We start from the raw sequence: 15,691 nt of genomic DNA on the forward strand, positions 1-15,691 counted from the left end.
TTCGAGGCTTCGTTGAAGTATAAGGAACTGAAGCGGGAGTATTCCGTTGTGTCCACAACAAATTATGCATTTTTTTCAAGTGAAATTGGCTGAAACAATAATTGTGTTGCATTAACAAAACTGTTTTCCGTAACCTCTGGATGAAACCTTTTTTTTCACATTCGTACGACACCCCTCAGTGGAAATAGTGTGTCACATTCGGTAATGCGAAGATCGGTAACTCTGACTTAATAGAAAAGTTACTGAAGACGATGTGGGTTGCACGAGTTCAGTGACAGTATGCCAGCCCTTGTACTTCTAAGGATTAAGGCTTCAGTCGGCCTCCTACTTTTCTTTTCCTTCTATTGGAGTGCACTCCATCCCACTTTCAGTCATATATCGATAGACATCAACAAAGTATTTAAGTGAAAGCTCATTATGTGCAAGCAGTTCTAGAGATCACAATATTCACATAGTGATAAAAAAAAATTGATGGCACATAATATGCAACTGAAGGCACTACTGAGCTATAGTTGACAGTTTTCTCCTGCTGTCAGTCACCGGTTTCACCAACTTGCAACCTGCCATTCTAACCTAGACCTCAAGTTATATTAAAAGTTACTTTGTCACCACAATCCTTTGAAGAGAACAAATGCCGAATATGTCTGTTAGGCAGAAGTAGTGTAAAACTGCTTGCACAAGAAATTGAAGCAAACAGTGAACAATTTGATGATTAAGAATGTATTATACAGACTGAAGCGACAAATGAAAATTTATACGAGCGTGTGGTTTCTGAAAGAACAGAAACCACACATTCGTATAACTGATTCGCTTAGATAGGCAGTGGATCCACCTCGCACGAGTACTTCTGAATTCCTGCGGGAATCTCAGAGAAGCGAGCACAGAGGAAATGAACATGTACTGTGGATAGGTGGCACTCGGTGGGAATGTGGGTCAGCCATGAGGCGTACTGAGATTGTCCACACAGTTGCAGTAACACTGTGTCCTGGGTGGTGCAGTGGTTCATGCACCAGCCTACTAAGCAGGAGATTCCGGGTTCGAATCCCGGTCCAGTACACATTTTCACTCGTCGCCGCTGATTCTGCAAAATGTCCGATGCAGCTGAAATCGGTAATTCCTTCTGTTTCCTTGCCGGTTGTCTCCGCAAGCGCCACCGTCTGGGTGAACAGTGACACGAAGTGTGCAGCGTGCCACGGTCGCAGGCTGTCGGGAACAGTATCATTCTGTGGGACATATTCTCCTATGTTTGCGCGGGACCTGTGGTAGTAATCGAGGACACGCTGACAGCTTCGAACCACCTGCATTCCTTCGTACTCGGTGTCTTTCCTGACAGCAGTGTCATCTGACAGCAGTTTAATTGTACGTGTCGTGTAGCCAGAACTGTGCTACAGTAGTGTAAGGAGTCCTATAGTGAACTCACGTCGATGTCTCTGCGAATAAATTCACCTGGTGTAAATCCGGTGGAACCCATCTCAGTTGCTATTGGGCACCGTCACAACATACGCAAATCAGCAGCTCGTTACTCAGGTGAATTACACGTCTTGTGCGTACCTCCACAAACCTATCGACAAACTGTCAGATCCCTGATACGCAGAATCGGTGATTATTTTGTTCTAAAGAAATAAGCTGTTAAGCAGGATGTCACAATGTTTTGGCTCATCAGCGTATACTGGGTTGAGAAAAATTGTGTCGAGAAAATTTAACCCCGGTTAGCTGATGCCAGTAGGAACCAAAATTACTAATGTTATAAAGGTCGACAACGCACAATTTTTAAACTACGGAAACTTGGCACCACTTGCTCCGATTGGCCGAAACTTGGCACCACTTGCTCCGATTGGCCGTGGGATTGCCCTGTTGCCAGATGCTCTGGACTACGCGTGCTTTGCCTGCTGGATATCGTGATGCATCCGAGGCACGCTCGGTGGTAGTGCGCCAGCCGTCCACTGTGGGGGGCCTGGGGGCGAATCCACCGGGATCCCGACACGTCCATTTTACTTTCACGATATGACGTACTGGGAACAAACACGTCAACAGCTGTTAGTTCGTGTACAGAAAGTCTTTTACAAATTGTGTCGGCCCTGAAAAGGGATTTTTTTGTAGCTAGGACATTGTTTACTTAAAGCATTTGCCAGAACTGGCGATCCTCTGACGCGAGCTCGGTAATGTCAAATGGTGTTTTGCTGAACTATTTGAAAGATTCCTAGCATTGCACTGATGTGATTGGTGGCATGTTGAATGCCAGGTGGGTGAACTAGAACCTCGGAGAAGGAAAAAGTCCAGTAGCATGAGGTCTGGTGATCGCAGGGGCCTCGTCCTGCTAGCACTTCTGCCAATTACCCCACCGTCGAAGAGTTCGTTCAAGTATCCGCACACGGCACCGTGCTGCAACCACGTGCGTAGCCGTACGCCTGGGGAACGTCTTCCAGCAGGCCGGGTAGAGTTTCTCACGAGAAGTGAAGGTAATTTGAAATGGTAAGTTGAGGAGGTAGACGTACCGGCCCAACGAGATGGTCACACCGCAATGCCTGCCCAAATGTTGACCGAAAATCTTTCCTGGCGTCCGTGGACGTACTTGATGTGAGGGTTTCCCCTTTCCCAGTAACGAACACTTCGAGTGTTGTAAAGCCCGTCCCTGTGGAAGGTGCACTTATTGGTAAACGACACAGTGGCGGGGAAGTCGGGATCTCGTGCAACGTGTCGCAGAAACCCCCGGCAAAACCCTAGCCTGTGTTCACAGTCCACCACAGGATTTAGGTCTCCGACATGGTGGAAACTAAATGGACGGTGGCCATCAATCCTCAAAGCCTCCTAGATTAACTGACGAGTTACCCCCGTGTCGTGTCCAACCGCTCGAGTACTTGTAGACACTTCCTCGAAGCACTCGAGAACAGTCTCTTCAAATGCAGCATCCCGTCGTGTTCGACGTCTTCCAGCATCACTGTAATATCCCGCTAACGAGCCTGTTTCACCAAGTTGCCGGTGAATTGCTGTAAACGTTTGCTGGTGTGGTTGGTGTATTGCTGCGTTCTGTTCCTCATACGGGTGTCGAGCTTCGTGCATATTACCGTCGACTAGTCCATAAATGAAAACCGTAGCATTGGAGGGCAGTGTGGAGGGTAAAAATCGTAGAGGGAGACCAAGAGATCAGTACACTAAGCAGATTCAGAAGGATGTAGGTTGCAGTAGGTACTGGGAGATGAAGAAGCTTGCACAGGATAGAGTAGCATGGAGAGCTGCATCAAACCAGTCTCAGGACTGAAGACCACAACAACAACAACATCTCGTTGTTCTTCAAACGAATACTGTGCTGCCGTGCTTACTGTATGACTAAATCGCAGGTGACGTGTCTGTGCTTCGAAGCAGAGCTTACGTGGGAATGCCTCTGACGTGAGGTGGAGACAAACAGCAAAACCTACTCGACACGTTTGTGTATCACGTCGGGACAGTGTTAACCGACAACCTTAGCGCTGCCCGTCAACCCACCAATGGCAACGGGGCAATCACGTGGCAGATTGGGGTGCGTGGTGCCAAGTTCCTGTAGTCTAAAAATGGCGCGCTGTCAACCTCTACACCACATTAGTAATTTTGGTTCCTACTGGCATCGGCTATCCGGGGTTAAAATTTTCTGACGTAATTTTTCTCCACCATGTGTGTATGCAAACTGAAGTAAGAGATGAAAATTTGTACCGAGGCTGGTCAGGTTTAGGAGGAATACCAAGTGGGCTGGGGTATGACTGGAAATTCGTTCTGAGGAGGGGTGTGTGCTCGGGTAGTCCGTGCACTTGCGCAAAGCCACTGTGCTGGCGTGGTGTAGTCGTTAGCACATCTGCCCCGTGATCAGGAGACCTGGATTCAAATTGTGGCCTCGGTACAAGTTTTCGTTTGTCGCTTCAGTGTGCATATATACAGTGCTGTTTTTCTGGGGGAACGCTGGGGGATGCGTACCCCTAAGCTTTTTCGTCGACAAAGTAATTTTTTTACAATGTTGAGAACTTGGAAGAGTGCCAAAGATTTATTTCACGGACGTAAATATTTTATTTCATTTTTTCGTGTTGTTAATTGCAATACGAACGGGACCAGGGCAGTTTCTGGTGGGAAAAGCGATGTCATTGACTCTTTCAAGCATTTGGAAACTGCGGCAACCGTTCTGGACAACTGAGTCGCTGGCAGCCAGTTCGGCAAGCGTGTAGTGCCGTCGCCCCCTAATAGTGGCCGATGGTAATGCTAGACGGATACGCGTACGCTCAAACGCCGAGCTACCGATAGATGTCTCTAAGGTCCCGCTACCGTCATCCTTCAAAATTCATTGCTGTCTTTGTTTTGTTATTCTTTATTTGTTTGCGTTTGCTATTACGTTCTTGTCGGTTGTGCGAAGTTTTAGAGTGTGTCCTGTCTTTCGTTGCAACTCAAGTTGGAGGTGAGAGATGAGCAGAAAACTAGAGATTGATGGGAATCGTATGCTTCGTTTGAGGTTATGTAAACTGAAGTGTTCGATACCACATTCTCTTGTATGTTAGGGTTTTTCTCAGTATCGCCTGCTTCATATGAGCAGCATTTCAACTGAAGAGTCCGATACCGTTTTTTTTTTGTAGTTCAACATGTTGATGACGTTATGGCTAAAAGCAGATGGGTGGTATCCCGTGTTTCAGTTATAAGTAATTTTCGCTGCATTATATCCAATGTATGAGTACCCTCAAACTTTTTTAGAAAAAAAAGCACTGCATGTATACATCGTAGATGTTTGAGACTTGAAAAGGCCTCAGGAACCGTATAGTTTTGTTTAAATAAGAATGTGTTTTCCCATATGAGAATGTGCTAGCATTCGCTAAGAAATGGTTCACAGGTGAATAATTCTGTTTAAACGAGAGTCCTTGTCAGTGGGTATGTTGTAAAAGAGAGAATTTTTATTTTTTTTATTTTTATTTATTTATTTCTTTATTTTTTTTTAAAGGGACATAGTGGATAAGTACTGTGGTTATTGCAGATGTATTGGTAGTTTCTGTGTAAATTTGAAGTACGGCAGAGAGCTGTGAGTGGAATTGTGATTGCAGTGGCTCTGCCCACCTCTCCAGCCCCGACCGGCCGACGCCGAGCCACCGGGGACCCGCCGGACAGACCCAGCCGCGCAAGGCCGACTCGCAGCGCTACGCCTGCTTCTACTGCGAGTGCCGGTGAGTGCGCAAACCGCCGGTCGGCTCGCACGTTTTTGGGTCACGAGTGGGATATCTAGGTGTTGTGTGCATCTGGAAGCTCTCGAAACTACGAGGTGAGCTCGAACTCCACCGGATGTGGTTCGGGGATATTATTTAACTGTTTTGCCGTAAGAGAGCCGTGATCTCTGGTGGCTTGCTATGGAATAATTGCTATTAGTTTGATTCCTTACCCTGATTTACCTTTGCACCTATATTGCACAGAATATACCAGCAAGGTAGTGCAAATTTCAACGATATGACTCAGCGAGGTGGTGCAGTGGTTAGCACACTGGACTCACATTTGGGAGGACGACGGTTCAATCCCGTGTTTGGCCACCCTGATTTAGGTTTTTCGTGATTACCCTAAATCTCTTCAGGCAAATGACAGGATGGTTCCTATGAAAAGAGCACGGCCAACTTCCTTCCCCGTCCTTCCGTAATCTGACGAGACCGATGACCTCGCTGGTTGGTCTCCTCCCCCAAAATAAACCCAACCCAATCAATGATATGCGTCGTGTGTCTGTTTGGACACACAGTTTTTCATTCATTCATTCGCAATAGTAACACTCGGTCTACTCTTTGTCCTCGAGCTAGGATAGGACTCAGTACTGGTCAGTCCTATCTCACGTCCGTTTTTTCGGCAATGTTAGTTACACATTAATAGTGATACACAGCAGTACGTATAGGCATGTCGGTGGAGAATTGGTAGATCCGCACATCACGTACGGGTTCACCGAACGCAGTGGAGGAGCGGCGTGACGGAGTCGTGCCGAGTTGTTCGCACAGTGAGGGCAGTCGCATCGTACCGCTGTTGCACGAGTCTGAGGGATGTAGCATTAACATCTGTTCTGTGTTGTACGTTTTGATGCAGAAACGAAGGTACCTCGCGTAACAAGGCGAATAAGTCATACTCGCGGTATTACTCTGTAACGAGCCACCGGAGACAACTGGTCCTTATACCGAAATACTCGGAAAGTATCCCTGAACAACTGAAATTTTGTCAGTGGACGTTGAGTTGACCTGTATAGCTTGCTTGTTTAAACTGTTAGTTTTTCTGGGAGGTTCGAGGGAGAGGTTGGGGAGGGTCATAAAGTAGGTGCAGGTCACTCAGACACCCTGTTGTAAGGATGAGAGGGGAGGAAGCTGAAGAACTCCTCTTTTGCAGCATTCCTCAACCTGGTGCCCCTTTCTGGAAGGAACAGTTCTGAAAGCTACATATTCTTTTTTCCTAATATTAAATGTTACTGTTGGTAGGATCTGAAATTTTCCCTTACAAGATTTTTGTCTCCCTGTACTTTGAAGTTTTCCTCATTCAATTTTCCTTTTGCTGCAATACATAGACCATGTATATTGTTTCAGTAAGTTAAAACTGGCTGCATATGAAACGGACCAAACCTCAGTAAGTGTTTAATACGTCACTACATTGAAACTGCATCTTTTCCTTCAGTTTCACAGGTTTGTTGTCCAGTACGGTGTCTGCTTGCTTTTACGTTTGTCAGTCAAGGCACAGGACAAGACATCACTGTGTTGTCAAACTACTGTGTGGCAGAATTTAGTTTGCGGGGTATGCACGGTATGATAGCTTCTTATAAAGATCACATTTGTTGGCTCCATCAACTCGTAAGCAATTTGATCGACATTCAATCGAACCTAGACCACTGTCTGTCTAATAGATCAGTCAGTCACCAAAAACCCATTGTTCCACAAAATATTATTGAATAAACATAAATATTATCAGTGTTCTATTTTCCTGCCAGAAACTCGTAGGGATGCAGTAGCGGAAAAGCTAATGTTTGACAGGTTTGTTGCATGTGTCTTATGTTATTTAATCTGTACATTTAGCAAGCAGTGAAGCAAACCGAGGAGAAAATCAGAAAAGCAATTAAAACCCCAGTAAGATGAAATGAAAACTTTGAGTATTACCTATAAGACTGTAACTCGGCCAGAGACTGGTGGAAGATCAGTTGAGCAGAATGTCACTGTATCAATAGAGGTTATGAAATAAACATTGACAAAAGTGAAACAAGCATAGTAGATTGAAGAAAAATTAGGTCAGCCGATTCTAAGCCAATTGAATTTATAAAGACAATAGGCGATGTCTGCTATTTGGCTAGCAAAATAACTGATGATGGTTGGAATAGAGAGATTGTAAGATGCAGACTGGCAATAACAAGAAGGGCATTTCTAATAAGAGAAATTTATTTAAATAAAAAATAATTTAAATGTTAGGCAGTCTTTGTCAGAAGGTATCTGTCTGCAGTAGATATTTCACAGAAGTCAAATGTGGATTTAAAAAGTTCAGACACAAAGAAAGTAAAAGCTTTTGGAATGTTGTGTTACTGATGAATGCTGAAAATAATATAGGCACATCATATGACGAATAAGGAGGTACTGAATATAACGGGGGAATAAAGTAATTAATGGTACAACTCGACTAAAAAAAGGGATTAGTTGACAAGATTCATCCTATGATGTCAAGAGATAGTTAATTTGGTAATGGTGTGAAGTGCAGGAAGTAAAAATTTTAGAGAAAGATCAAGGTTTCACTACAGCAAACATATTAAAGTGAACGTAGATAGCTATAATGGCACCTAACTAGTCTTGGGAATGAAGATGGCCTCAACAGTTTATCCTCACTGCATCTCTTTTCAGTTCAGAACTGGTCTTCTATTAAACAGTTGCTCATATTTTGGCGAAGAATCTGAAATGAAAATTGTATTTGTTCTGGACTTCAGTTTGCTCTGTGAGATGTTTTTGCTGTAGATTTCAGCACCAACTAAATCTCTGTAATGTGTCACAGATAGGCTATAAATAACTCTTACGCAGTGTTCTTATGCAACTTAAATTTTTAACAATATATTCTTTATGTCTGTTTAAAATAAATGCATTTCTTGTTACCTAAGGAATGAAGCAGATAAATGTTACAATGTACACAATCACAATACTAGAACAAGTGAGCGTACTTAAAAAAGTGTAGGTCGTAGGCTGTTTATATGTAACACAATTAACACACCTGAGGCTGAAATATATACATCTACCTTCACGTTCTCTGAGTTAAAATGGATCCAAGACTTCATAGATAACCAAGAGACAATAATAATCAAAATTACACATTTTTACCAGAAATGGAAACATACTGCACTTGCAAAATTTACTGTGTGTCACAGTTGGACACACCTTTATTTTCACAGTTACACTTAAAAACACATTACATTGTGTATCACATTCATCTAGTTCACTTTCAGGAAATATTAGCCCCATTTTTCTTAGTTTTGGGTTTCATTCACATTTTTACTAGTCCCTGTTCACATATTTGTGAGTGCTAAAACATTGTGTAAGTACTGACTAACAATAAAAGGCGGAGGCAGTGCTTACATATCACGTACAAAATAAGTAACAGGCCAGAAGGGCTTTAGTCACAAAATATATCAAAATGAATGCGTGAAGGCGAGCCACTGTGGGCTGCTCGTACCTGTACAGACACAGGTTGCAACGGACTTAATTTATTCTCAATCATTAGAACAATACATTAGTGATAGTGTGTTGTCTTCCTAGCACGTGTAAACTGTCACTAACTTCAGCAACAACAAGAAATGTGATACAGGTTATCACTCTTTGTCAGTGCTCCATTTTAGAAGCTACAGCATTAATGAGTTGTTTCGACGGCTAGAAAAATACGAGCGACGGTGCATTCCCCCTAGCGACCTGTAACACTGTCTCGTCATTAGTCGTCAGTACAGAGCAGTAATTCTGAAACGGACTCTTGATATCCCGACCCGGTGAGTCTGAAAGCCCACCAGCAGCCACGGGCCTCGACGGTGGCCGGCCACACCACCGTGCACACGTGTGTTACCGGTCGCCCGCGGTTCTCACCTCGGCCCTCTCCCGATTGGCCAGTCCCGACAATTTCACGAGTCATTTCTGGTCTTGTCAGATTCCTATCACTGTAGGAACCATCCCACAAGAAAACGTACATAATTTTCTTACTCGGTGTTGAGTAAGTTGCAAATTGGCCACAGACAACCTTCAAGGGAGGGGGGGGGGGGGGGGGGGGGGGGAATTATGGCTCTCTAAATTGGAACTGCGGCCTGTATTGTGCGCTGGCAGTTCAACATGAGTGACATACATAACAGCAAATTTCTAATGAAAATATTCCACCTAATTACGAGATAATAATGTAGACTTTCCATTTTTCTAAAAGCGTGGCAAATTGTACATGGATAATCTGAAAACTGGATAATTCACATTCAAATAATGTGAAACTTTCTATAACTTGGAGAAAAGACAGTCTCTGTATTTCACTCCGGCAGTAAACCGAGTCTGTGTAAGAAAATTTTTGATATTCTTCAAACAATCTTAACTTGGAAGTCTGGATTATTGTATGATATTGCCTGTGTTGTGAACAAGTTTGAAGCTGGAGCATAGAGACTATAGTGTAATAATTGCGTAAAGCAGTAATAGCATAAGTTGTTTTGTGTCCCATTTATTTTCAACCGTTATTATTGTGTTGATACTATTTCTTACATTTTGCAGGATACATAAATTTGACAGCTGCATGCAAATTAAATAAATAAATTGTAAATAAGAGTACTCGCCGGGTCTGTTGCAGGTTCGAAAACCTGAGCGCTCACAAGTGGCACACGATTCACACGCACACGAACGAAATGATCTCCTCCGAGTCGAAGGGAGTGAAGCCCGAGGACGACCCGGCTGACGCGTCTGCCAGTGAAGACTCCAACTACAGTGAGTCTCTCTTCTATTATTTCTCTCAGTTTCTGTTTTGTCACTTCTATTGTCCACCCTAAAAGTTACTGTCGACCTTTAAAGTATGTCGAATGCGGCTGCCTTCTCCTGTTGCTTCTCTCTGTTACCCCTTTGTTGTGGCATAACTGCCGCCTCCTATATTGACGACGGTGGCTCGTGTCCTAATGTGTGCCTCACAACTAAATTTTTCTTAATTTCTTTTTATTAGACATCTTTTCTCATTTACTCACTGTAACTTGTTCTCATTCCTTTCTTTGCAATCCCACCTGATAAACAGTCTCTTGTACCACTGAATTTGAAAAAAGTGTAACCTTTTCATTCCTGTCCTCTCCATTCTATTCTCCAAGTTCCACCTGTGGACACAGTTGTTCTGCGGCTGTAGCTTTCTGTGTGATGTCGCAGGTTTTTTCAGCACGTCTGACTAATAGTGTGTTTCCAGGTATTATACCAGTTTGTCAAATCCATTTTAGGCACAATATTTCGATCTTCCACTGCGTCGTCTTCGGGGTCTGCACACTGTCATTTGTACATTCTCGCCGCCTAGACTCCGAACAGACGGAGAACTGTTGTCATCGTTGCGCCGATGTTCGTAACCTAGTGTGACTCCTGCTGCCCACTAGGCCCTTTGATATTCTTTTGTTCTTCGTAGCCCACTCTGACTCCTGTGTAAAGCACAATCTCTCAGAGTTTCTCAGCACCAGGTGACATTATGCCTGGCGAGATTGTAATAAGTTCGGTGCTGGAAGTGGAGCCCTGATGAAATTGAAAACTCTCATCAGCCTTCATATCCACCAGAGGTGGAAAATGCTCGGAGAATGTGCCTGTCCCGCAGACTTATCAATGCGAGAACTGAAAAGTTGGGGTTGGGAATCAAACTCAAAATCAGTTATAAACAGTGGCATGGAACCGACAATAGTTTAGAGACTGAGTACATGGAACATCCACATCCACATCTACATCAATACTCTGCAAGCCACCTTGAGGTGGTACATCCCATTGTATTAGTTATTAGGGCTTCTTCCTGTTCCATCCACGTTTGGAGTGTGGGAAGAATGATTGAATTCCTTTGAGTGTGAAGTGATTATTCTAATCTTATCCTTACAATCCCTGTGTGAACAATATGTAGGGGGGTGTAGTATATTCATCGAAAAATCATTTAAAGCTGGTTATTGAAACTTTGTTAATAGACTTTCTCGGGATAGTTTACGTCTATCATCAGAGTCTTCCAGTTCAGTTCCTTCAGTATCTCCGTGACACTCTGCCACAGGTTAAACGAACCTGTGCCCATTTGTGATGCCCTTCTCTGTATACGTTCAGTATCCCCTGTTAGTTCTATCTGGTACATGTCCCACACACTTGAGCAATATTCTAGAACCAGTCGCACAAATTGATTAGTAAGCAATCTCCTTTGTAGACTACTTGCACTTCCCCAGTATTCTATCAATAAAAACCGAAGCCTACCACCTACATCTACATCTATGTGATTACTCTGCTATTCACAATAAAGTGCCTGGCAGAGGGTTCAGTGAACCACCTTCAAGCTGTCTCTCTACTGTTCCACTCTCGAATGACACGCGGGGAAAAACAAACGCTTAAATTTTTCTGTGTGTGCCCTGATCTCTCTTATTTTATCGTGATGATCATTTCTCCCTATGTAGGTAGGTGCAAACAAAATGTTTTCAAAATCTGAGGAGAAAATTGGTGATTGAAATTTCACGAGAAGATCCCGTCGCAACGAAAACCACCTCTATTTTAATAATTGCCACTCCAATTCACGTATCATGTCTGTGACACTATCTCCCCTATTTTGCGATAATACAAAACGAGCTGCCCTTCTTTGTACTTTTTCGATGCCATCCGTCAGTCCCACCTGATGCGGATCCCACTCCGCACAGCGGTACTCCAGAATAGGGCGGACAAGCGTGGTGTAAGCGGTCTCTCTAGTAGATCTGTTGCACCTTCTAAGAGTTCTGCCAATGAACCACTCTACTGACAACATTGTCTATGTGATCACTCCAATTTAGTGTATTTGCCATTGTAATCCCTAAGTATTTAGTTGAATTTACAGCCTTCAGATTTCTGTGACTTATCACGTATTCAAAATTTAGCAGATTTCTTTTAGTACTCATGTGGATAACTTCACACTTTTCTTTATTTAGGGTCAATTGCCACTTTTTGCACCATACAGATATCTTCTCTAAATCATTTTGCAATTCGTTTTGATCATCTGATGACTTTACAAGACAGTAAATGACAGCATCATCTGCAAACGGTCTAAGACGGCTACTCAGATTGTGTCCTATGTCGTTAATATAGATCAGGAACAATAGATGGCCTAAAACACTTCCTTGGGGAACGCTGCATATTACTTCTGTTTTATTCAATGACTTTCTGTCTATTACTACGAACTGTGACCTTTCTGACAGGGAATCACGGATCCAGTCACACAACTGAGGCGATACTCCGTAGGCACGCAGTTTGTTTAGAAGACGCTTGTGAGGAACGGTGTCAAAAGCCTTCTGGAAATCTAAAAATATGGAATCAATTTGACATCCCCTGTTTAAAGCACTGATTACTGCACGAGTATAAAGAGCTAGTTGTGTTTCACAAGAACGATATTTTCTGAATCCGTGCTGACTATGTGTCAATAAATCGTTTTCTTCAAGGTACCACATAATGTTCGAATACAATATATGTTCCAAAACCATACTGCAAGCAAATTGATGTTAGTGATATAGGCCTGTGATTCAGCGGATTACTCCTATTTCCCTTTTCGAGTATTGTGTGACTTGAGCAATTTTCCAGTCTTTAGGTATGGATCTTTCTGTGAGCATTTGTATACAAATGCTAAATATGGAGTTGTTGTATCAGCGTACTCTGAGAGGGACCTGACTGGTATACAATCTGGACCGGGGCCTTGCCTTTCTTTATTAAGTGATTTAAGCTGCTTCGTTACTCCGAGGATATCTGCTTCTACGTTTCTCATCTTGGCGGTTGTTCTTGATTGGGATTCAGGAATATTTACTTCGTCTTCTTTGGTGAAGGAGTTCGGAAAACCGTGTTTAATAACTCTGCTTTGATGGCACTGTCATGAGCGACTTCACCGTTGTTATCGCGCAGTCAAGGTATTGATTGCGTCTTGCCACTGGTGTGCTTTATGTAAGACTGGAATCTCTTTGGGTTTTCTGCCAGATTTTGAGACAGAATTTTGTTGTCGAAATTATTAAAAGCATCTCACATTTAAGTGCACGCCATATTTCAAACTTCTGTAAAACTTTGCCAATCTTGGAGGATTTTGTGTTCTTTTAAATTTGGCATGCTTTTTTCGCTGCTTCTGCAACACCGATCTGACCCGTTTTGTGTACCGTGGGGGATCAGTACTATCACTTATTAATTTATGTGGTATATATCTCTCAATTGCTGTCGATACTATCTCTTTGGAAACATTCTACAACTTTTCTGCACTTACATGATCAGATCGGAAGGAGTGAAGACTGTCTCTTAAAAAGGCGTCAAGAGCATTTTTACCAGCTTTTTAAAATAGATATACTTTGCGTTTCTTTTTGATGGTTGTGGGTGTTACGGTATTCAGCCTAGCAGCAACTGCTTTGTGGTCGCTAATCCCTGTATTCGTCACAATACTCACTATTTGTCCAGGATTATTTGTTGCTAAAAGGTCAAGTATGCTTTCGCAATCATTTACGCTTCGAGTGGGCTCGTGGACTAATTGTTCAAAATAATTTTCTGAGAAAGCATTCAGTACAATTTCGGATGACTTTTACGCCTGCTGCCAGCTTTAGACGTATAATTTTTCCAGCATATCGAGGGTAAATTAAAGTCACCACCGACTATTCTACTTCAATTTCGCTACAAGGCAAACTACTTCTGACAGCAATAAATACTCCACCACCAACTGTATTTAATCTATCCTTTCTGAACACTGTTAGATCGTTTGAAAAAATTTTGACTGAACTTATTTCGGCTGTAGCCAGCTCTCTGTGCCTACAACTATTTTAGCTTCAATGCTTTGCATTAGTGCTTGGAGCTCTGGTTCTTTCCCAACGCAGCTACGACAATTTACAACTACAATACCAATCGTTTCTACAACTACCTTACTGTGTTTTACCTGCCCACTTTTAGACGGACGTCCCTTCTGTGGTTCCCTGAGACCCTCTAACTTAACAAACCGCCCAGTCCCTTACACACAGCCCCCGCTACCCGTGTAGCCGCCTCCTGTGTGTAGTGGACTCCTGACCTATTAAGCGGAACCCGGAAACCCACCACCTGATGGCGCACGTCAAGGAATCTGCACCAAATCTGAGCCTCTGATTCAGACCCTCCACTCGGCTCTGCACAAAAGGACCACAGTCGGTTCTATCGACGATGCTGCAGACAGTGAGCACGGCCTTAATCTCGGAAGCAAGACTGGCAGTCTTCACTGTTTCCGCTAGCTGCCCGAAACCAGACAGAATCTGCTCCGATCCAAAGTGACACACGTCATTGGTACCGACATGAGCCACCACCTACAGTTGGCTGCACCCTGTACTCTTCATGGCATCCAGAAGCACCCTTTCCACATCCGGAATGACTTCCCCCGGAATGCGCACACAGAGTGCACACTGGTTTCCTTCCCCTTCTTGGCAGCCGTGTTCCTAAGGAGCCCCATTACGTGCCTAACGTTGGAGATCTCAACTACCAGCAGACCCACCCTCTGTGAATGCCCAGACCTTGCGGGCCCGAGAAACTTCCTCTGGAACAGGGTGGACGACTGCATCCAGCTCAGAGACATCGTCAGCCACAGATAATGCCCGAAACTTATTCGTCAAACGAACCGGGGAGGCCCTACGATTGGCCCTTCAGAAAGTTTTTCGCTGCCTGCCAGACTTTGGGATGATCTCCCACTCGACCGGATGATCTCCCACTCGACCACAGGTGAGGGGTCAACCTCAGTGCAGGCAGTACCTGGGGCAGCCACAGCAGTGGACCGATCGGAGGACACGCGGGACATGCTCGACGTCCCTCGCATCCCCGCGTTCGATCCGACACAGTGATGCCCCTCGGCAGCAGCCTCAAGCTGTGTGACGGAAGCTGAAGCAGCCTGGAGCTGTGAGCGAAGTGTCGCCAACTCGGCTTGCATCTGTACACAGCAATCACGGTTCCTATCCGTTACTGCAGTCGCTCCTATTTGAAGTTCGTAAAAATATGTAACAAGCGAACGGTGTACTCGCCTTATTTGTAGCAGGAACTTGTGGTGCTGCTCTTGCTGATGGACTAACCGACAGTGAGCTGTTCTAACCAAACATACAAGAGCCTGTATGATACGAGGGTCGATAAAAACGGCGGTACTGTACGCTACACTGTTACTCAAATAAAAGGTTGTGCCGAGTAAACACTCAAACACACAAGAAAATTACAAAAATAAGCTAGTAACTTCTGAGATAACTGAAAATAAGTCACTCCTGTTCGAAGCTCGTAAAAATATGTAAAAAGCAAACGGTGTACTCGCCTGCTTTTCCCAAAACTGTGCCTATGTGATCATTCCATTTCATATCCCTACACCCAGGATTTGCCTGAGTTGGGCGATTCGTACAGTGACTCATTGTTATTATTAGTCATAGGGTACTACGTTTTTTCATTTTGTGAAGTGCACAATTTTACATTTCTGAACATTTAAAGCAAGTTGCCAATCTCTGGACCACACTGAAGTATTATGAAGATCTGACTGAAAGGTTATG

At 43.8% G+C, this 15,691-nt stretch overlaps 1 protein-coding gene across 1 annotated transcript in view; it reads left to right on the forward strand.

The window, feature by feature from the left end:
- LOC124553552 overlaps positions 1–15,691 on the forward strand; it is a 262,796-nt gene that overhangs the window by 152,914 nt on the left and 94,191 nt on the right. The window contains exons 18-19 of the mRNA XM_047127399.1: positions 5,052–5,171; positions 9,802–9,935. Of these exons, the coding sequence (XP_046983355.1) occupies positions 5,052–5,171; positions 9,802–9,935 (254 nt within the window). The remainder of the gene's footprint in view (positions 1–5,051; positions 5,172–9,801; positions 9,936–15,691) is intronic.

The sequence above is a fragment of the Schistocerca americana genome, chromosome 11 (genome assembly GCF_021461395.2).
Source record: "Schistocerca americana isolate TAMUIC-IGC-003095 chromosome 11, iqSchAmer2.1, whole genome shotgun sequence".
Lineage (NCBI taxonomy): Eukaryota > Metazoa > Arthropoda > Insecta > Orthoptera > Acrididae > Schistocerca > Schistocerca americana.